Source organism: Martes martes (assembly GCF_963455335.1).
Source record: "Martes martes genome assembly, chromosome: 6".
NCBI lineage: Eukaryota > Metazoa > Chordata > Mammalia > Carnivora > Mustelidae > Martes > Martes martes.
The window spans coordinates 6,425,627-6,447,952 of NC_137893.1; the positions used below are offsets into that span (position 1 = coordinate 6,425,627).

Here is a 22,326-nt window from a genome sequence, read left to right on the forward strand (position 1 = left end):
CCCCTTCCTAGCACAGGCCACAATTCCAGACTCCCAGGTGGTAGGAAGGTGTTCAGCACACACCAGCTTGTCTTCAAGACATTTGTGATGCTGCCAACCCTCTGTGTCCATAAGTGAGTGTGAACAATCCCCAAACCCAGCTTCCCGGGCCCAGGGTTGAGGGCCACCCCAGAAGCAGCCCCCCAAGGACAGCGTTCTCAGGCTGCAAACGCTTTCTCATGCCAGTCATATTCCTCTGGTTAAAGCAGTGGCTTTTGGTTTAATGATCTGCAAATTCAGAAGGTAGCGCCTCTTGAGAAAGACACTCAATTCCCAGATTCCCTCAGCTTTCCCCTGTTTTTCTCCAAAACTGTGTGCATGCACATGACTGGGTGTGTGTATCTGGTGCCCCTGTGTGCAGTAAGCTTGTGGTGGGAGGTATGTATGTGCTGTGATGGCGTGTGTGTGTGCACAAGCAGGTGTGTATGGTGAGGTGCATGTCAGTGTGTGGTGTGCCTGTGGAAGTGTGTGCACGTGTGTGTTTGGTGCACCTGTGTGTGTGCGTGTGCTGAAGCTGGGGAATGTCTTACGTGTGAATGTCTTATGTGTTTGGATCAATACACCAAAGATCATCTTCGTGTGCTTGTTGAAAATAATTTTGAACTACCAGATCCCCCAAAAGGATCTAGAGGACCCCCAGGTTCTGTAGATTATATTTATATTACTGGACTACACATGACTTTCATTATCATTTTATAATATCAATAGATTTTGGAAAATGTGCTAGGGAGTACATTCGTGTTACATTTCATGCACCAAGTATGTGTTGTTTTTTCTCAAAGGGTCCATCTTGCTGGGATGATGTCTTAATTCCAAACCGGATGACTGGCGAATGCCAGTCTGCACACTGCTCTGGGACTACAGCCGTAAGTACCTGGTCAAATCCTTTTTTTTTTTTTTTTTTTTTCATTATGGCATCTTCAGTGTTTAGTAGGAAATTAGCACAGAGACAAGAATGCTAACTGATTTTTCTTCCATCTGATACTGTAGCGCTGAAGTGTCATCAGATTCAGATACTTACGTAGTCACCCCAAATTCTACCTTGTTAATTGCCACCCAGTGTCATTTTCCTAGTGGCTTAACCGCTTCGGGTGACTGCGTAGAAACTTGTCCATTTAAACTCCTTACAAAGTGACATTCATGGAATATAAAGAACCACTTCGGGCAAAAGACAGTAACAAAGATATAAGGTTCATCTTTGTGCTGGTGCTGTGATATTTTGTATCTATATTCCTCATCGTTCAAAATTACTTTCTTTCTTTATCTCTTTCTGCCTTTCCTTTGGGGACATAGCGGGCTCTTAGAAAATCTGGTGAGGATGAGCAGCTGCACAACTGAACGGCCGTCTTCCGTTCTCTGCCGTCCCCTTCCTCTGCTCTATGTTGATGCTTCATATAGAGCAGATATTTCTTAAAAGAGACCCTAAGTACTGAAATTATTTTTAGATCATTTTATATTCTGATCATGTCTAGAATTTGTATATTGTTTTACTTTTTATCTCAAAAATTCCTCGATCTTTCATAATCTGATTGTAGGTGTCTCCCGAGCTCTAAATGCCGTTGCGGCGCCAACCCGAATGTCAGTGTTAGTTCACAGACTGTCACAGCTACCTGGCAGCGCGCGTCTTCTCTAAGAAACAGTCTGTCAGCAGCAACAGGTAGAGTCTGAGCTAGAACAATTAGGCGCGCCTCCTCTCTCCAGTCCGCAGGGCGGTTGCATGGTCCAGAGGGAGCTGTGAGCAGCACTACCAATCATTTTCCATCAAACAGGGGTGAGGACCGTGAACAGGTTTTTATTAATGCAAAGAAAAATAATGACTTGTACGTCAGTCCCCTATATCGAGGCATAACACAGTCTTGTAAGTTTGCGACGGAGACGAAACGAAAGTGTGTATATTTATGGGGCAGAACTCTTCAGTATAATTACATACACGTGCATGCATACAAGTGCAACATGTACTTTTTATAGTGAATAGTATCTCCTGATTACAATTACATGTAATGATTATATCTCCATCCAGCGATCCATTCACCCTTCTACACACATATGTGGTGTCTATCATTTTTACAGTAATGTGAGTTCCTTTGAACACCTGCTACAATTCCTGACAGTCTGACCGCCTCTCCTGGACCTTGATATTAATTGGCAGGATTCACTCACAGCAGAATAGGCACTTTTGCATCTTTAAGGATTTAGCTGTGAATCAGTCAAAGGGGGAAACTGTGTTGAGAGGGACTGAGAATCATTTCCTTTGCTCGTTGCATGTTCTACTGACCTTAGATATCAGTACATGGAGTTCAGCATAAAATAAGTTATATTGCGGTTCAGGATCTGACGCCAGGGTGAGCTGATATCCTTCAAAACCCTTTCAGCACCCACCATATAAAAATGCTGGTTAAATTACAAACATTTGGGGCACCTGGGTGGCTCAGTGGGTTAAAGCCTCTGCCTTCGGCTCAGGTCGTGATCCCAGGGTCCTGGCATCGAGCCCTGCATCCGGCTCTCTGCTCAGCAGGGAGCCTTCTTCCTCCTCTCTCTCTGCCTGCCTCTCTGCCTACATGTGATCTCTCTCTGTCAAATAAATAAATAAAATATAAAAAAAATTACAAACATTTATTTTTTAAAATTTTTATTGTGTTATATTAGTCACCATAAAATACATCATTAGTTTTTGATGCAGTGTTCCAGGATTCGTTGTTTATGTACAACAGTCAGTGCTCCATGCAATACGTGCCCTCCTTAATACCCACCACCAGGCTCACCCATCCCCCTGCCCCTCTCCGCTCCAAAACTCTCAGTTTGTTTCTCCAAGTCCGCAGTCTCTCACGGTTCATCTTCCCCTCCGACTCCCCCCTTCACTTTTCCTTCCTTCTCTTAGTGTCCTCCATGTTATTCCTTATGCTCCACAGGTAAGTGAAACCATATGATAATTGACACTCTCTGCTTGACTTATTTCACTCAGCATAATCTCTTCCAGTCCCGTCCATGTTGATGCAAAAGTTAAGTATCCCTCCTTTCTGATGGCTGCGTAATATTCCATTGTGTATATGGACCACATCTTTATCCATTCATCTGCTGAAGGGCATCTCAGCTCTTTCCACAGTTTGGCGACCGTGGCCATTGCTGCTATGAACACTGAGGTACATGCGGCCCTTCTTTTCACTACATCTGTATCTTTGGGGTAAATACCCAGTAGTGCAATTGCCGGATCATAGGGAAGCTCTATTTTTAATTTCCTGAGGAATCTCCACACTGTTCTCCAAAGTGGCTGCACCAACTTGCATTCCCACCAACAGTGTAAGAGGGTTCCCCTTTCTCCACATCCTCTCCGACACACGTTGTTTCTTGTCTTGTTAATTCTGGCCATTCTATCTGGTGTAAGGTGGTATCTCAATGTGGTTTTGATTTGAATCTCCCTGATGGCTAGTGATGATGAATATTTAAAACAATGGCTGTGCTGACAAAAAATAAGGACAGGTATATATACATCAGAGCTAGGCGAAAGCTGGACCCCAGAGGGGAAACTGTGTCAGCTGAAATGAGCCACCGCCTTGGCAGCAACGACAGACCACTGGCCCCTGGAGCTACAGATGGGCCCGTGTCCATGGGAAGCTGCCGCTGGGTGTGTGGCTTCATCAAGGTGGCAGATGAAGCCACAGAATCCTGCAGAGAGCTAGTGCCCATAAAACATGATACCCTTGTGGGATCTGCTGGAGAGGAAGGCACTCGCTTCCCGGAGAGGTGGCCTGTGCTGGCCCCCGGCTCCCTCTGATCCCCTGGTCAGTGTTCCTCACCCAAGTGCCCTGCTCTTCTGGCTGCCCAAGGTTGCATGATGGACCGGGTCCTCGGGCAAACCCACCCTCCCCGAGAGGTAGGAACCCCCTACCCACCTTCCCAGACCACTCTAGGATCGCAGACATTGTCCCCAGCCCAGGGTGAGGTCAGGACTCAGAATTAACTCTGAGTTGCAGACAAGAAGGTCTGTCCACAGAGCCCTTCAGTGGGTTTCGGGGGCCCTGTGAGGAGGGGGACAAATGAGCCCACTCCATGGTGCCTTGAGGCGTGTGCTGCTGGCCCCGAGGACCACCTCCCAGCTGGCGGCCGTCCATTTCTATTGCAACCCACCCCAACAGGACGCCCACATGGAAATGTGACTTGTGACCAGGTGGTGGAGAGCATACTGAGGCAGTGGGTCCGGAATGAGGTGATTCACAAGCCAATTGAAATCATCGTAGCCATCGACTACCGACTTAAAAAAAAAAAAAAATGAAAAAAGAAAGGAAAAAAAAAAAGAAATCCATGAAGTAAGGATCCTTGCCCAGAACCTGCAGCAGATGCCCCTCTGGTCCCCTTGGCCACCTGAGTGAGTTCTGTGCCGAACCCTGTAACAGGGGAGACCCTGGGGCCACCTTCACGGCTGCCATGGGTGGCTGCTATGCATGTCAGCACAGCCAGGATGGGGGGCCGGAGGGGGCTTCTGCTGTGTCTGGGGGAGAGGGGGGAGAGTCAGACAGCTGGGCCCGGGGACGACAGGGAATGCAACACAGTCCCTGAAGGTTTGCACACAAATGACTCTCGTGATCTCCCTCCACTGCTGCTCCCGGTGCACAGAGCTGAATTATGACTGAAGGCTTTCTCCCAAAGGCTGTTCTCCTACGGCTCCTCTCAGGTGGGCGTGCGTTTCTTCAGAGCAAGGACACGTGCTGAGTGAGCTCCCACCTTCCTGGGGCCAAAGACCCTCTCTGCTGGGAACCACCAGCTGCGTATCTTCTGCTGGAGGCATGACACATTGGCCACACACGTAAACCCCTACCGGCATGCGACCGCTCTGGTGACAAGTGACACAGGAGCCCCAGAAGAAGGCTTTCACACTCCAAGGGCTTTCTGCGGTGCGGACTTCTGGAAGGAGGTGAGGGCTTTGGCTCTCTCCTACTCACTGCGCTCAGACACCTTTCTGTGCTTGAAACGTTGCAGTGAAACACGAAACGTGTTTCTAATGAAGGCTTCCTCACTGGAGTTACCCGTGGAAGGCTTTTCTCTGCGGTGCAGTTTCTGAGGACACCTCACACTCCCGTCCTTGTGGGGTTGCGCTCCCTCTGAATTGTCAGGTGGTAACTAAGGGCTGCTCTCCTTGGAAGGCCTTTCTGAACACCTGGAATTTGTAGGTTCAAGGCTGAGTCTCATGCGCCTGGGCCAGGTCAAGTCCTTGCTGGCCAGCACCCAGGCCTACTCACCATGCCTTCATTGTGGGACCACGTGGAGTTGGAGGCCTCAAGTGCCAGCGGGACCAAGAGTGCAAAGTTGTCCAGTGCACATACCATAGATGCCCCCGGGCCCTTGTCCAGAAGTCCCTCTTCTCCCAAGAGAGACACACAACCACACACTCAAAGATCGTCGGTCCCAACCAATTTCCGCATCTCCATGGCTGTCATCGGAACCTCTGGCTGGGACTCCTCAGAAGCTGCCCAGCGTACCCTCCTGGGAAGCAGCATCTGGCCCGGTGATCTGCTCGGTCTAGTGGTTGCCAACAGCAAACCCTTTATACTGAAGATGGATTTGAATTGCCCAGGATCACTGTCCAGAAGATTGAAACAAAATACAGGTATCAAGAGTCAGTGGCTCAACCAACGGAGCCGTCTGGACACCCCTCCGAAGACAGCTTTTGAAACCATTTTCATTGCCTATAAAATCGTTTTTTAGGGAAAAAAGCATTATTAAAAATTTTATTTATTTTTTCTTTTTTTAAGTTTTTATTTAATTCCAGTTAGTTAATATACAGTGTAATATTAGTGCTAGTTGTACATTACAGTGAATCAACAATTCCATACACCACCCAGTCCTCATCACAAGTGCCCTCCTTCATCCCCATCCCCTGTCACCCATCTCCCCACCTGCCTCTCCTTTGGTAACCGTCAGTTTGTTCTCTGTAATTCTTTTTCTTTTTAAATTTTTTAAATTTAAATTCAGTTTAATTAACATATACTGTATTATTAGTTTAAGAAGTAGAATTTAGTGATTGATCACTTGCATACAACACTCAGTGCTCATTACTTCAAGTACCCTCCTTCATGCCCATCACCCAGTTACCCCACCCCCCCACTCCCCTCTTCTCCAGCAACCCTCAGTTTGTTCCCTATAGTTAAGAGTCTCCTAAGGTTTGCCTCCCTCTCGGTTTTCCTCTTATTTTCTTTCCCTTCCCCTATGTTCATCTGTTTTGTTTCTTAAATTCTACTTATGAGTGAAATCATATGGTGTTTATTTTTCCTCTGACTTACTGCGCTTAGCCTTATACTTTCTAGCTCCTTCCACACCTTTGCAAGAGGGAAAATTTCATTTTTTGTGGCTAGATAGTATTCTACTACATATATAGATAGATATAGATATGTACACACACACACACACACACACACCCCTTTATTCATCAGTCGATGGACATTGGGGCTGCTTCTGTATCTTGGCCACTGTAAATAATGCTGCTATTAACATACAGTTGTGTATATTCATTTGAATTAGGGTTTTGGTATTTTTGGGTAAATACTCAGTAGTGTGATTACTGGATCATAAGATAGTTCTATTTTTAACTTTTTGAGGAAACTCCATACTGTTTTCCACGGTGGCTGCATCAGTTTGCATTCCCACCAACAGTGTGTGAAGGTTCCTTTTTCTGCACATCCTCACTAACACCTGTGGATTCTTGTGTTGATGACTTTAGCCATTCTTACAGGTATGAGGTGGTGTCTCATTGATTTACATTCTCCTGATGATAGGTAATGATGAACATCTTTTCATGTGTCTGTTGAGCATCTGGATGTCTTCTTTCGAGAAATGTCTGTCCAGGTCTTCTGTCCAGTTTGTAATTGGATTATTTGTTTTTTAAGTGTTGAGTTGTATAGGTTCTTTAAATATTTTGTATACTAGCCCTTTATCAGCTGTCATTTGCAAGTATCTTCTCCCATTCTGTAGATTGTCTCTTGGTTTTGGTGATTGTTTCCTTTGCTGTGCAGAGGCTTTTTATTCTGATGTAGTCCCAGTAGTTTATTTGTGTGTTTGTTTCTCTCACTTCAGGAGACACATCTAGAAGAAAGTTGCCACAGCTAACATCAAAGTGGTTACTACCTGTGTTTTCTTTTAGGATTTGTATGGTGTCAGGTCTCACCTTTAGGTCCTTAATCAATGTTGAGTTTATTTTTGTGTGTGGTGTGAGAAAATGATCCAGTTTCTTTCTTTTGCATGGTGCTGTTTGGGTTTCCCTACACCATCTGTTGAAGAGACTCTTTTCTCCATTGAATATTCTGTCCTGCTTTGTCAAAGATTAATTGACCATGCAGTTGTGGGATATTCTGAGACTTGTATTCTGTTCCATGGATCTATGTGTCTATTTCTGTGCCAGTACTGTATGTTTTGATTACTACAGCTTTGTATTATAACCTGAAGTTTGGAGTTGTGATGCCTCTAGCTTTGCTTTTCTTTTTCTTGCTTTGGCCATTTGGCTGCTGTTATTTTGATAGGGATTGGATTAAAACTGTAGATTGCTTTAAGTCGTGTAGACACTTAATTATAGATAATTATTTTTCCAATCCATGAACATGGAATGCCTTTAATTTCTTTGTATCATTTTCAGTTTCTTTCATCAGTGTTTTACACAGGTCTTTCACTTCTTTGGTTAGATTTATTCCTAGGTACCTTATTATTCTTGGTGCAGTTGTAAATGGGATTGTTTTCTTAATTTCCCTTTCTCTTGCTTGATTACTGATGTATGAAAATGCAACAGCGTTCTGTACAGTGATTTGTATCCTGCAATGTTACTGGACTTGTTTATCAATTCTAGCCCTTTTCTTATAGAGTTTTTTGGTTTTCTATATAAAGTATTGTGTCAACTGTAAGTAGTGTGAAAGTTTTATTCTTTCCTTACCAATTTGGCTAGGACTTTTAGTACTATGTTGAATGAAGTGCTGAGAGTGGACATCCTTGTCTTGTTCCTGATTGGGGGAAAGCTCTATTTTTCATCACTGAGTATGATGTTAGCTGTGGGTTTTTCATATAAAGCCTTTATTGTATTAGGGTATATTCCCCACTTACCTATTTTGTTGAGGTTTTTTTTCTTTGTTTTTTTATCGTGAATGAATGTTGTACGTTGTCAAATACTTTTTCTATACCTATTGAAATGATCATAGGTTTCTTATCATTTCTTTTATTGATGTGATATATCACATTGATCGTTTTGTGAATATTGATTGATTTGTGAATATTGACCCACCCTTGCAACCCAAGAATAAATCCCATGTGATTGTGGTGAATTTTTTTTTTTTTAATGTATTGTTGAATTTGATTTGCTTGTATTTTGTTGAGGATTTTTGAATTTGTTCATCAGGGATATTGGCCTGTAGTTCTCTTTTTTAGTGGTGTCTCTATCTGATTTTGGTATCAGGATAATGCTGGCCTAATAAAATAAATTTGGAAGTTTTCCTTACTTTTCTATTTTTTTTGGAATAGTTTGAGAAGAATAGGTATTAATTCTTCTTTAAATGTTTGGTAGAATTCTCCAGTGAAACCATTTGGTCTTAGACTTCTGTTTGTTGGGAGTTTTTCTCTTTCTCTCTGTTTCATTTTTAACAGTTTATATGTTTCTAGGAATTAATCCATTTCTTCAAGGTTGTCCAATTTGTTGGCATATAGTTTTTCATAATATTCTTTTATAATTGTTTGTATTTCTGTGGTGTTGGTTTTTATTTCTCCTCTCTCATTTGTGATTTTATTTATCTGAGCCCTTCCTCTTTTTTTCTTGGTAAGTCTGGCTAGAGGTTTATCAATTTTTTCCCCCCAAAGAATCAGCTCCTGGTTTCATTGCTCTCATCTATTGTTTTTTTAGTACCTAAGTCATTTATTGTTGCTCCAATCTTACTGTTTCTTTCCTTCTCCTGCTTTATTTTTTCCTTACTTCTGTGTTTTTCTAGCTCATTTAGGTGTAAGGTTAGGTTGTGGTTTTTTTTGAGATTTTTCTTGCTTCTTGAGATAGATCTGTATTGCTATAAACTTCCCTCTTTGAGCTGCTTTTGCTGAATCCCAAAGGTTTTGGACCATATTGTTTTCATTTTCATTTGCTTCCATGTATTTTTTAAATTTCTTCTATTTACTAGTTGACCCATTCTCTGTTTAGTAGCATGATATTTAACCTCCATGTATTTGTGGTCTTTCCATATTTTTTCTTCTGGTTTTTTTCTTCTAGTTTCATGGCATTGTGATCAGAAAAAAATACATGGTATGACTTTGATCTTGAATTTGTTGAGGCTGGTTTTGTGTACTAATATGCGATCTCTTCTGGAGAATGTTTTATGTACACTTGAAAAGAATGTATACTCTGCTGTTTCAGGATAGAATATTCTGAATATATCTGTTAAATCCATCTGTTCCAGTGTCATTCAAAGCCATATTTTCCTTGTTGATTTTCTGTATAGCTGATCTGTGCATTGATGTAAGTGGTATGTTAACGTCCCCAGCAACTATTTTATCATTATTGACTTGTTCCTTTATGTTTGTTATTAACTGCTTTATGCATTTGGGTACACCTGTGTTGGGTGCATAAGTGTTTCTAATTGTTATATCTTCTTATTGGTTTGTCCCCTTTATTATTATGTAATGTCTTTCTCTGTCTCTTGTTACAGTCTTTGTTTTAAAATCTGTTTTTTCCAATATAAGTATTGCTACTCGAGTTTTCTCTTGATATCCATTTGCATGATAGATGTTTCTCCATCCTCTCACTTTCTATCTGACAGTGTCTTTAGGTCTAAAACGAGTCTCTTATAGAAAGCATACAGATGGCTCTTGTTTTTTATGCATTCTGTCTCCTTATGTCTTTGATTGGAGAGTTTAGTCCATTTACATTCAAAGTAATCTTTGATAGATATGTATATTGCCATTTTATTCCTTGTTTTATAGTTGTCTTTGAAGATTTTCTTCGGTTCTTATCTTTCATGTTTTGCTGATTTTCTTTAGTGATATATTTGGATTTCTTTCTCTTTATACGTTGCATATTTATTAGTGGGTTTTGATAAATAGTTACCATAGGTTTGTGTCTAACTTCTTCTGCAGAGAGCAGCCTGTATTAAGTTGATGGTTGTTTAACTTTAAACCTATTCTTTTCTCCTCTCTTTCCCATATTTTAGGTTTATGTTATATATTGTATATCCTTTTGTGAGTTCATGGACTCACATACTACAGAATTATTAATTTTTGCTGCTCTTGTGTTTCCTACCTTTATACTGTCACTTCTGGTTTGTTCTTTCTACTCAGAGAGTCCCTTTTAATATTCCTTATAGGGCTGGTTTAGTGGTCATGAACTCCTTTAGCTTTTGTTTGTCTGGGAAACTCTCTACATCTCCTCCTATTCTGAACAATAGTCTTCTGGATAGAGTATTCTTAGCTGCATAGTTTTCCCATTCAGCACTTTGACTATATTGTGTTACTCCCTTCTGGCTTGCAAAGTTTCTGTTGAAAAATCTCCTGCTGGCCTTAATGGGTTTTCCCTTGTAGGTTACTAACTTCTTTTGTCCTGTTACTTTTAATTTTGTTTTTCTATATTACTATATTTTGCCATGTTACTTACTATGTGTCTTGGTGTGGGTCTGCTTTTCTTGATTTTGATGGGAGTTCTCTGAGCCTCCTGGATCAGGATATGTTTCCTTCCCCAGATTGGGGGCATTTTCAGCTGTTATTTCTTCAAATAAATTTTCTGTCCCCTTTTCTCTCTCTTCTTCTGGAACTCCTATGATACAAATGTCTTTACATTTGATTCAATCACTGAGTTCCCTAAGTCTGTTCTCAATTTGCATAATTATTTTTTCTCTCTTTTGTTCAACTTATTTACTTTATATTACACTGTCTTCTATGCCACTAATTCATTCCTCTGCTTCTATCTTGCTGTTCATTCCACCAAGTGTATTTTCATTTTGTTTATCAAGCCCTTTATCTCTGCTGTTATTCCTTATCACTTTGTTAAGGACCTCGCTCATGTCTTACACTCTTTTCTCAAGTCCAGTGAGTATCGTTATGATCATTGCTTTAAATTCTCTGTCAGGCATATTCCTTATATCTGTTTTACTTAGATCTCTGGCCATGGCTTTGACCTGTTCTTTCATTTGAGATAAATTTCTGTGTCCTCATTTTATCTGCCTCTCTGTAGCTATTTCTCTGTGTTTAAAAAAAGTCGGTTATGTCTTCTGCTCTTGAAAGTAGTGACTTTATGAAGAGGTCCTGGAGTGCCCAGCAATGCAGTGTCCCCTGTTCACCAGAACCTGGCACTTCAGCGGAGTATCCTATGTGTGTTGATTATGCCTTGCGGCTGTGTCTGAGACTTTCCCTTTTAGTGCACTCACTGGAACTGACTGTCGAACTTGTTGTGGAACACCCTGCTGCTATCCTTGCTTTTTGGGGTTTGGTGGGAGCCAGGCAGGCCAGCTTTGAGGGGGTGCACCCACCTGGGAACTTGGGAGCAGAGTGGCAATGTTAGCAAAATTTGTGCTGGACTACTACTCTTAGGCCAGATCTTGTAGTGTGCTATGTTGGCTGGTGGGCAGTGTGCCATGATGGCCTGTGGCACAAGGCTGGGCCTTGCATGTGATGCTGGTGGAGGGCACATAGCTGAGGTATGGTGGTTTGGCTGGGCACTGCACAGCAGTTGTACATTATTAAATATATATATATTTTTAATTATTAAAACTAGATTTTGTTAAAAGGTTCAATAACTCAGGAAGAGATAGTATTTTAAAAATTGTATGAGCTTAGCAACTTGATCCAATTCAAAATATATTAAGGAAAAATTATCAGGATTAATTAAGTATATGGATAAATCTGGCATGAGGGCAGGAGATAGTAACATTGACCTCTCAGGGGCTGGGAGCTCCAGCAGCATAATCAGGAAGCATGTGACAAATCAGTAAAACCAGTGACCAGGGATGCATCATGAACACTGCACCCAACACCTGGAGATGCCTCTCTTTTTTCAAGCTTATATGGAACATTTCAACAATTGATCATGTTTTGGGGCATTAAGGCATTTAAGTAACACTTACAAAATCATAACCATGAATGTCTCTGAAACATGGAAATTCAATTAACTTAGTAAAAATGCAAATGGAATATGAAACCACACAATGAAAATACACCACATATCAAATCTTTGGGAATGTTCTTAAATTAGAATTTAAAGGGAATATTTAGGACCATCAGTACTTATTTCATAAAAGAAGAGAGAATAAAATTATTTAAATATATTGTTTAAAAGGTAGAAAAATAAATTGTCACATCCAACTATTTTTCTCTCGTTTTTAGTGAACAGTTAATAAAGGAATTGAAGGCATATACACTTTTTTTTTTTTAACCAGTGGCTGGCGGAGCTCTCAGTGTGAGAAATTTAATTCATTCTTTCTCCTTCTTATGTTAAAATGTTTTTTGTGTGTGTGAATTACATTTTTACAATGCAGCTAAATATAAACATTGACTCCTGTGTTTTCTAAAGCATTGTGTATGGTGTTTATTTATTAAGGAGGTGAGAAGATAGGCATTTTTAAGTAGTTTATCATATTTAAATTTGCAAGGTATTTTAGTTTTTTGGCAATATTTTATACACTATATATTATTCTCGTAAAAAGTTAAAATTCTATCACTTGAGAAAAATATCCATATACTTAAAATTCAAAAGAGCAGTGTCCCTAATATATTCATAATTAATATTTATACACTTAAACATAATCTATACCATTTTAAATAACCTTGGTTTTTAAGAGTACAAATATAAACTTGACCCTAGCTACACTTTAGACAGAGAAATCTATACCTAATTCAGTTTTACACTAATCGCTGTTATCTAAGGAAGGAGCATAGCATTAGTTCTGAAAGGCATCTTACCTTTTTAGAAAAAGAATTCTAGTCATCTCAGAGGGTATAAATGCTTCAGATTTAAAGAGGGACAAAAATCACTTAGGATTTTCTCTATTAGTGAAATTAAATCAACTTTGGATATGACATAAGACTTTAAATTTTCTTTGTAAATCTTTTTTGTGTCTTAGGTATGATACCTTAAGCAACTAAGATATTTGTGCTTGCCTATGCACTGGGATTATGTGATTTACTTAGTTGCACACATGTAGGCTGAAGCATACCTCGAAGTCCTACTCTCTGGGTGTTCTTTCTGAGTTCCAAATTATAACTTTAAAGTGAGTATCCTCTGTCATGAAACACTTCCCCGAGGAAACCTCTGACTTAGTAGTGCTTTTATGGTAATGAAGAGTTTCTAAGCCAACTGTGAGAGTGTTGCCTTTTCACTCACACCTTATAATTGGACAGCAGAGTTTAGGAGAAGGGGATAGTTCTTTAGATGACAAGGGGAAAAAAAAATTAAATCTGGCTTTGTCTTAGTTTGTTCAGGCTACTCTAACAAAAATACCGTAAACATAGTGGCTTAGAAAAAAAAAAACAAAACAAAATTCATTTCTCACAGTTCTGGAGGGTAGGAAGTTCAGGATCAAGGGCCTGCTTCCTGATTCACAGATTCTCCACATGGTGGAAGGGACTATGGGTATTTCGGGGATATCTTTTATAAAGGTACCAATTCCATTCATGAGCTCTCTGCTCTTATACTCTGATCACCTTCTGAGGAAACCACCTCCAAGTACCATTCACAGTGGGGATTCGACTTCCATATATCAGTTTGGCAGGGACACAAACATTCAGTTCATAGCAATCTTCAAAGTAATAAATGGACCAAGGTCAATATTTTTGTTCTTATTAAGGAGTGTTATTTTACTACTTAACAGCCTATAAATACATTGTGTTTTATATTTTTGAGTAGTAATACTCGCCTGAACTCTCATGTAAAATAATATATTTTATGTTTAAAATTATTTCACTTTGATAGGTGTTAAACTCTTTTACATGAAACTTCTGTTATTTATCAGAAACAGTTGAGAAAGACTTCTTAAAATAGCTTGAATGAAATTAGATACTAAAAACTATCCCCTAAACTATAACAAATAGCATAATTACTAAACTCAATGTAATAAATGGAGAGCTCTCATCTTATTCAACATGCAGTTATTTCTTATATTTTCCCCCAGTTGAGCTCAGTATATGTCAACTGGAACATTAGTTTGAATAAAAGTTAATATTCAGAGTCTGTATCTCTGATTTCATCTTCTGGGGAGATGTTGACTAAAATGAAATAAATAGTAATAAAAGTCACCTAATACTGAACAATTTTTGTAGACACAGCATTTGCACAATAGTTTATTATGTTTTAGTTTAATCAAATCACTCTTCTAATTATGTTTTAGTTTAATCAAATCACTCTTCTCAAAGTGTTTCTTTTGGTTGTTTCTGTTGTTTTGGACTTGATTAGAATCTCACAAAATGAGACTTGAGATTTCTCAGGATGGTTTCCTGGTGTAGACTTTATGTTCTTATTTTTTCCAGTATCTAATAATAATGAAAAGATGGCTCTGTTTTGTTTTTAAGAAAAGATCTCAGGTTGACCAGGCATCCCTGAGATAGTCACAAAAGACAGTGTTATACGCAAGATGTAAAAGTTGCTGCAGGTTCACAACCTCATGTGGCTAAGTCCTCCACACAACACAGTAGCCAAAATGGGCACAGACAATTCCAAGTATGTAAACATCCCCAGCCCTTGTGGCTTCCATGGTGTGGAGGGAGAAGAATAAAAGCAGAAGAAAAAGAGAAGGCAGATGGTCCTCACGCATTCTGCCCTGATGTTTGGTCGAAGAGAAATGGTCTCCCTGTCCTTCCGCTGTTCTCGGCAGTCATGTTTTCTTAATTCTAAATAAAATTGAATTGTGAAAGCTTTGAAGTCAAACTCAGATTATGATTGAATGGCATCTGAGCGTGACAAAGTGGTCTTTGTTGTCTGACATGCAATTTGGGTGACAAACTAGAAAGTTCTTAGAGCATTTTTCAAAAACCGATCAACTATTCAGACTCAAGGACAGTTCACTTCTAAAGTAAGTTTTTAGTGCTTGAAAACAAAAAGTGTCAGTTTTAAAAATTAAGGTAGGAATTAGAAGATCTATTTTTTATTGGAGTCAGCAAAGGTTTTACAAATTTGAATGAAAATTTAAAAATGTTTATATGTAAAAATAAATTTGTCATGAAAAAAGTGTCAGTTTTTAAGAGCACTAAAGAAATTGAGGTAGTTTTAAAGGACTTAGGAGTACTTGGAAGGCTTAGAAGCCAAGATTCAATTCAATTGACTGTTTTCCTATGCTCTAACCCCCCTTTTTGTCTGGGCTCTTTGATGACTTAGTGGGAAATTATATCAACAGCCATCTCCATGTAATTGTGAAAGACTCTTGTATGCTGTTGCATGAAACAGACCTCCAAGGAAGTAAAACCAGGTACCAGAAATTAGTGCATGTATATCAGAATTCCTATATACGCAAGATAGCCAGCATCCACACCAAGTTTCCACACATATGACCTTGGTTAGTTGATGATGTCCTTGTTCAAGCAAATGTCCAGTTTCTATAATATATATTTTTAAATGTTGAAAATAATTCCTTGCCTCCTCAATTCCAGGAAATTCCTGTTCTGTGTGAATTATTAGTAGTTTTGTTCATTTGAGGACCTGTGATTCTCTATGTTATAATTTGTGTCTCATTTTGTATACAATAGAAGAAAACCATGCCTCTTATCACTACACTGCCTAAGATGAGCAATTTAAAATCTGCTTACTACTTCCAGAGGCTTCAGAAGGTACTTAATTTTTCATCTATCCATAGAATGATTCTAAATCCAGAAAAGTTAGTCAGAGGCTGAATTAAAGGTTATGCTATGGCTTTACACAAGGGCCGAAGACTACAAAGAAACAACAAAGAAATTTATCATGATTAGTCAGAAAAAGGTGAATTTCTGGAGCACTAGGTTTTAGACTGGGGAGAAGGTATATCGATCTGCCAGGAAAAATAGCAATAGGTACAATAAGATAATTTCAAATAGATTTATAGATGAAATTCTGAGAACTGGAGTGAGAGAGGATTAAATAACTATCACTGTAAACATCATCGAACTTTTCAGCTGGGATGGTAGATGAGACCTAACTAGAAATAGCAGGGATTAGGGACTCCAGGTCACTCTGTGATCACCTCTGTGCAGATACACAGGCATCTAATGGAGTGAGAAGAATAGAAGGAAGATGTGTGAGTGATAGGGCAGGAGAATGAGGCCTGCTTCTCGGCCCAGAAATAGCCCTCTTGATCCTTCAGGCAGGTGATCGATGGCTCTCAGAGACCCACACTCCATCATGCTGTGATGGAGGTCGTTGAGAAACCATCATCTCTCTTACTCAGGTCAAGCTAATGCTTGAAAAGTTATCAAGGGCCATGATAAAATTTAGTTTTTAAGATATATGCTGCAAAAAAATACTTAATGCCAGTTTCCCAAACTTGAGATTTCGGTTGGAAAATACAAACGTGGAGGAAGAAATCGAAACTGAGAAGAATCCCAGGTGCTATTGACCACATGTGGTGAAACATTTATTTTCACTCATATTTCTTGGAAACAAGCATTGTTTGGGATCCTCAGGTCTGAATTTCCTAAAGTGAGTAGTAATTATCATCCCCTCCATCCTCAGAATTCGTGAAAATAAACATGAATGTTTTTATGAGATAAAGAGAAAACTTTTATGTTTAAAGATTGGGAAGCAAAATATAATTTTTAAAATGTGTGTCTTTCCATTGAAAGAAATATTTTTATAATATGTACTTGTTTTTTTGTGTTAGTCATTGTACGAAAACAAAGCCTGGCCTTTAGGAGCTGGGAATCTAGTTGCAGAGATAAGACCTTATAGAAGTGATTGCAGCTCAGATTCCGTAGAAAGAATAAAAAACTTACTGATAGTGTCTTCTATGACAGGCACTGGGAATAGAAAAGGAAATATTTCATTGGCTGTTCTCACAGTTTGGGAAAGATTTCAGAATGGAATCAGAAGTCTAGGCAAATGGTGATTTTTTTACCATCAACTACTGTTAAAGATGGATATGAAAGACTGTTAAAAAAGTTCTCTTAAAAAAATAAAAATCTTCACTTTGCGAATAACCAGAGAAAATAAGATAAATTAGTGCATGAATACCTTGAAACACGCACCAAAAATGTTTGTGAAAGTTCAGAGAAATTTCCTCTACAGAGATGACCAAAGAAAGGTTTCCTGGGGGAGGTGGCACCTGAGGGGGGTGTGGAATTGTCACAGGCAGTGATGTTGGCAAGGTTGAGAGTTTTGTGAGACAGAGAAAATGATAGGAATAAAGGATGAGAAAATGGAGGCCCATTCATTCCATGAATGACTTTTAGCTACCAGACGACAGTATGCTTGGCTCTCCTGTGTGTGCAAAACTAACATTGTCTGCTTCCGTGGAGCTCCTCCCAGCCCTGATGACCTGGCACTTGCCATCAGGGAAGATGAAAAAGAAAAGCACAGGGTGCCACGAGGACAAGGAACAGGGCTGAATCTGTGAGTTAGGGCTGCCTTGCTTGGGGAAGGCACGCAGGAGCAGAGATCTGCAGGCAGAACCGGAATGAGCTGCTAGAGGGGCAGAGGATAACATCCCACAAGAAGGACCCTCTTGCAAGAGTCATGCTGAGGGAGGAACCTTTGAGAAGCATCTGGAAGTTAGTGCTGACTGAGAAACAAGAGGCAATGCAGTTTCCTTTGTGTGCGTGCGTTTTGTTGTCTGTGGTTTCCATGTGGAGGACTATAATGGAAGTGACCTTACCATGTTGAAGTTTCGATATTTTGAGGGCTGAAATAGCAGTTGAGCTGGTTGGCATGATGGGTGGGGTAAGGAACAAAACAAAACAAAAAGTCTTGAAGGGAACAAAAACAGAAGATAGTTTTTATACAATTTGTTTGTTCTCCTTGAATCCCTGGGAATAAAGGTAAATGAGAATTGGCATTTTGCCTTCCTTGAAACTAGAAACACAACATACAAATGAGATTTTAGTTTGGAACCGATTAGAAGCACCACACTTTTCTTGTATTTATTGGGTCATTAAGAACAGCCATATGGTTGTCTTCTGTCTTATCTGTTCATGTTTCTCCAGTATGTTCCTCAGTGGGAGTCTGTTTAGTGGTTGATTGAAATTCTGTCTTTATCGGCAACTCTCTGTTATCTGTAATTGCCCAAAGTGGATGATCCAGTGTGAAGGGTTTCTCTTGTCTTCTCTTCCCGCTGCTCCCATTTTGTCAAACTTACTGGAAAACCAGAGACTTTATTTCTTTTTTTTTTTTTTTTTGCCATTAACTTTTGAAAATATTAGAGGAGGCAGAAAGTAGGTTACTACGTGAAGTAGATGTTGAGTCTCTCTGAGAAGCATTTCTTCCTGAGGATAATTAAGCTGACGGGAACTTGATGCTGAACAGTTTGAGGAATGGACTGAGTTAAGAAGGGTATCTGTAACTCCTTCTGTTTTTATGTGCATGTTAATTAACTTCTGTTCATTTCCAGTCTCCATTTGTGAAGCAAAGATTGTATATCACCCTTGAATTTTCACTGAGTGTGTAGGAATTCAGGACTTAGTAAAGCATCCTCGTTTTCAGAAATGAAAGATATTCTGTTGAGACCACATAACCTTCAATATCTGTAGATTTTCAAATCTTATTCAGAAATGCCTCTATTTTTCTGGATCATAGAGCTGTCATTTATTCTTAGAGTTATCTAATTTATTCATCCTTTACCAGTCTTATAAAAATGAACTATTCCAATCAAGCAAAGAACCAATTCTCCATGTGCTTCTAACATTTCATTAAAACTTACACTGACGTTCACAAGAATTATAAATCTCATTAAGTGACTTTATGTTAAGCAATTAAAAACCATATCACTTAGCACAGTGCCCAATATATGAAGACCCTTCTGAGAATCCATTCTAATTTAGTATTTAATACTGAGTGGTATTGGTTATTATAAGGCATGCATTTAAATTTGGACATTTTCTCGATTGGACGATGAAATGTTTTAAATGCACTCACTGCTAAGGACTGTGGTTCAGTCACACGCTTGAATGGTGAAATGTTTATCTCATACAGATAAAAGCAAATATAAATGCAGAAGAATGCATGCTGGGGTTCAATGCAGGTCAGCAGTTAGGACATATGGTTCTATAAGAATAAAACCACAACAGTAGAAATACAAAAGTACATTTTATTGGACTTTATCCTAGATGAGCTTCTTAAGGATGGCTTCTGTCTACTCCTAAGGAGTATGCAGAGTCAATAAAAGTGTTGTAAAGAAGTGGCCACTTAGATCCATCAGCCATGGTTATGAGACTGGACAAACTCTGCCAATCAGGTCCCAAGGAAGCAAGTAATAGAAAGGTTTTCCAGACCAGAGGATTAGTTAGGACATTACAGATTCATGACTACTGGAAGTTAGGATTAATAATCCACTAAGACTCATCATTCCACACTGTTGAAAACATGGGTCTTTGGAAATCGTGGACTGACCTCATATGGAGACTCTGACTTAATCAGAGTCCTTCCCCATTTTCCTTCGAACCGCCACGATTCAGCACCTCTCAAGGATTCTGTCAGCCATCACAGGTAGCTCTCCAAAGAGAAAACAAATTACACAACAGTCACAACCAAACCCCTCTGTGATGGTGAAGGCCAATCTCTGTTAGGTGAGGAGACATAAGGGGAGAGGAAATAATGAGGGTTAGCTGAATAAATGAAAATCAATCATTTTCATAAATGAAATCTCCTGATCCAATGTTGCTTTGCTGCTAAAGACATGTCAAGGAGAAAGAACCCCAGCGGATGAGAATCACCATGGGTCTGGTCAAAAACATTTGAAGATTCAGGAACTAAATCTCAGCAACTCAGATCTCGAAGAGACCAAGTCATGAACTAAAACAACACTCAACATTTATGGGCCGCATTGTTTCACTCATTTATACTCTAGGGGTGACATGTCCAACTGCACAATGTTCACATCCACCCCCACAGACCTGATTCTTTTGCTTTTCCCTTCTGCTCCTTTCCCTTCTCCCTCTCCCTCTCTCTTTCTTATCTTTCTTACTTCCTCTCCTCCGTGGCAGCTCCCAGCTCTCTGGGCCTTGCCCAGAATTAACAAGCTATGCATCCTTGTGTGGTTGTTTCTAAAGCACCTGCGGAATTTTGACAGTCCCCTCATCACACGTTGGGTTCTAACTCTCCTCCCCCTAAGACCTGGGCCAGCCATGGAGATCTATCCCTGAAGGATAGAAATCAGTAGAAGTGATCCTGTGTTCTGAGGTTGAGTCACAATAGGCAAAACCGCATCTTTCTGGCTTTCTCTCTTCTGGAACATGGATGCTGGGAGGCCTTGACCAACAGACAAAATGGGCTGGATTCCCTAAGGCCATCATGGTGAGAGAGCAAAAGGAGAGGAGGCCACACAGGTACAAAGAGAGGTGACTAATGAACCCAAGTGTTCCAACACCCGGCAGAACAGCCCTCTCATCTTCAACTGCCATTTGTGTGAACGCGAGAGACTTCGGACCATTCCAGCTTTTGAGCCTCCCCACCTGTTGACAAGGGAGCAGAGATAAACAGGTTCCACCAAACAGTGCTTAAATTGCAGCTTTATAAGTAAAATAAACTTTTAAAAAATGTGCAAGCCACTAACATTGGGGGGGGTGTTGTTGTACACCTTCCACAGTGTTCTGCATAATCATGTGATTCTACAAAAGACGATGCACACTCTGATATGTAAATGTGTGTGTGTGTGATGCCATACGCTTAGGAAAGGGGATTCAAGTCAGAAATCAGGCAATGGTTTGATGAAGAAGCCATCGGAGTAGAATCGTATGGATATATTGAAAATATTTTCTAGTTGGTTTTTTTTTATGGTTTCACTTTTGAAAAATATGTAATGTAGGGGCGCCTGGGTGGCTCAGTGGGTGATCCCAGGGTCCTGGGCTCGAGCCCCGCATCGGGCTCTCTGCTCAGCAGGAGCCTCCTCTCTCTCTGCCTGCCTCTCTGCCTACTTGTGATCTCTGTCTATCAAATAAATAAATAAAATCTTTAAAAAAAAATATGTGATGTAGTGTTGCCTAGGTGGCTTAGTCAATTAAATGTCTGCCTTTGTTCAGGTCAGGATCTCAGACTCCTGGACATCAGGATCTCTGCTCAGCGGGGGGTCTGCTTCTCTCTCTCTCTCTCCCTCCGTGCTCTTCCCCCTTTCTCAAAAAAATAAATAAAATCTTTAAAAAAAAATGTGATCTATACAGATTTTATTTAAGTGTGAAAGGTTTTTATATAAGTCTAATTTTACTTATTTCTCCCCCCAACACCTACAAATTACATTTTCCATATCATTAATTGACTAAAAGACATTTCCCACTGATTTGAAACAAATCCCACCTTTATATTAACTTTGAGATCTTATCTCTAGAGTCTGTCCTGCTTTATTCATCTGCTTATCCTGCCTCTAATCCCACATTGTTTTGATTACTCTAATGTATTAAACACTATAATTTATCCTATATGTGGCACTATAAGTTCTCTAAACTGCTGTCTTATTTTTCCTTGTCGCGCTCACATAAGTTAATTTCTCCACATGACCTAGAATGTTTTATAAGGTTTGAAAATAAATCTTACCAATTTATTTTTAATATATGAGTTAAGGGTGTCATCCTAGAGAAGTGTAGTCCAGACAGAATGTAATTTAAACATTGATTACATAATGGGAAGGTATTATCTCCTTGCTGAGCTATGTCTAAAAAAACTAACTGCCTCCAAAATTGATTCTTTAGCATTTTATTATATACAAAGTACAAGCAATTGGCTAGTTTTCCTGGTTGATCAGCAGTTCCTAGCTGTTAAATTATAATTTTATAAAAGGTTAACATCTCATCCTGGGCTATATTTTTCATTACCTGACAAAGTGAGTACTAGGTAAGGGTAACTGAAGACCACTATTCTCTGAATTACAGATATGCAGTAGATTTAAGTTAGAAGGAAGTGTATTAAATCAGTTGTCCTATAATAGGATTTTTAAGGATTATTATTTGTTTGATTTATAATGTTACTTTTAGTGAAACTAGGTATCCATAAAAGTAGTGCTGTGGTGTTCTGTACCATTACTTGTTCTTCTAAATCTAATGTCTTCTTCTGTCTTTCAATATATCTTACCATGTAATTTTCTTAAGTGAAACACAGCATTCCAAAAAATGCATATAAGCAGGAAGGAAATGAATAATTTGTAAGAACTATGTTCGTTTTTATTTTCCCCTACCTCTTTTGGA

General features: G+C 39.6%; 1 protein-coding gene across 4 annotated transcripts in view; it reads left to right on the forward strand.

Annotated features, from left to right (window-relative positions):
- The window catches only part of PRKN (parkin RBR E3 ubiquitin protein ligase), a 1,287,019-nt gene that overhangs the window by 642,003 nt on the left and 622,690 nt on the right, over window positions 1–22,326 (forward strand). For all 4 annotated transcript variants that reach the window (XM_080807235.1, XM_080807237.1, XM_080807236.1 and 1 more), the window contains exon 5: window positions 822–905. In XM_080807235.1, coding sequence (XP_080663361.1) covers window positions 822–905 — 84 coding nt within the window. The remainder of the gene's footprint in view (window positions 1–821; window positions 906–22,326) is intronic.